The 990-nt window shown below is 32.4% G+C and overlaps 1 protein-coding gene across 1 annotated transcript; it reads right to left on the reverse strand.

The window, feature by feature from the left end:
- Positions 1-527: 527 nt before the first annotated feature.
- LOC110905181 (gelsolin-related protein of 125 kDa-like) lies at positions 528-884 on the reverse strand. The gene has a single exon (XM_022151076.1). The coding sequence runs from the start codon at positions 882-884 to the stop codon at positions 528-530; it is 357 nt and encodes a 118-aa protein (XP_022006768.1).
- Between the last annotated feature and the right edge of the window lie 106 nt (positions 885-990).

Raw genomic sequence — 990 nt, forward strand, 5'->3', positions numbered from 1 at the left:
GTTTAAGCTCTGCAACCTCTTCAATATATGAATTTACAACTTGTTGTTTTATTTCATACTGTTTTTTAAGCGTTTCTGACGTTTCAGAACAATGTTTCAATCTCGATTGAACAAGTTTCATTTGACTTTTCACATCTTTATATGACTCTTTTGTAATATGATATGCACGTTTTATTGAATCATATTCTTTTTTCATTTCTTCAACCGCATTTTCTTTTTGCAAACACTTTTGAGTTATCATTGCTGAACACTTTTCTTTCAAAATTTCATATTCTTTTTCTAAAAACTTTACATTTTTGTGTCAACTTTTCATCATTGTCTATCAAAACCTTTTCTTTTTCAAACATTTCTTTGCTTTTATCATTGAAAGATTTTTCAATTTTAGAAAATTCTATATCTCTTATTCTGAATTTTTCATCTTTTTCAGTATAAGCATTGCATGTTTCAATGCATTTCTTGCACTGTTCAACATATTTATTTAACATTTCAGAAGATTCAGTTTGAAAAATTACCTCAGTAGTTGGCACCTAGGCTTTTTCTATCGTCTGTTTCTGATCTTCTTCCTTCTTCTGTTGTTCCTCAGGAACAACTTCACCTGCATCAGCTACACCAGCTGACCTTTCCAACTTCTCATCAACTTCCTCCAATTTCTCTTCATCAACTTCTTCTTTCCTCTTCAAATTCTCTTCATCCTGCTGTTTTTCAATAACAGCTTCTTCTGCTGGTTTCTGATCTTCTTCACCAGCATCTTCTTCTTTCACCTCTTCATTCTTCTGTTCACTTTCATCATCATCTTTACTAGTTGTCTCTTTCAACTCTTCCACCATCTTCTCAACACTCTGTTTCACTTTTTCTTCATCTTTCTCACTCAGGCTTGCTGTCATGACATCTCTGATTATCTTATCTAGCTTTTTAGGATAATCTTTATCTTTTTCGATATTTGAATAGTATTCGCCAGACAGAGGGATTACTGCATGTACGTCATTATAC

This window comes from Helianthus annuus, chromosome 4 (genome assembly GCF_002127325.2).
Source record: "Helianthus annuus cultivar XRQ/B chromosome 4, HanXRQr2.0-SUNRISE, whole genome shotgun sequence".
NCBI lineage: Eukaryota > Viridiplantae > Streptophyta > Magnoliopsida > Asterales > Asteraceae > Helianthus > Helianthus annuus.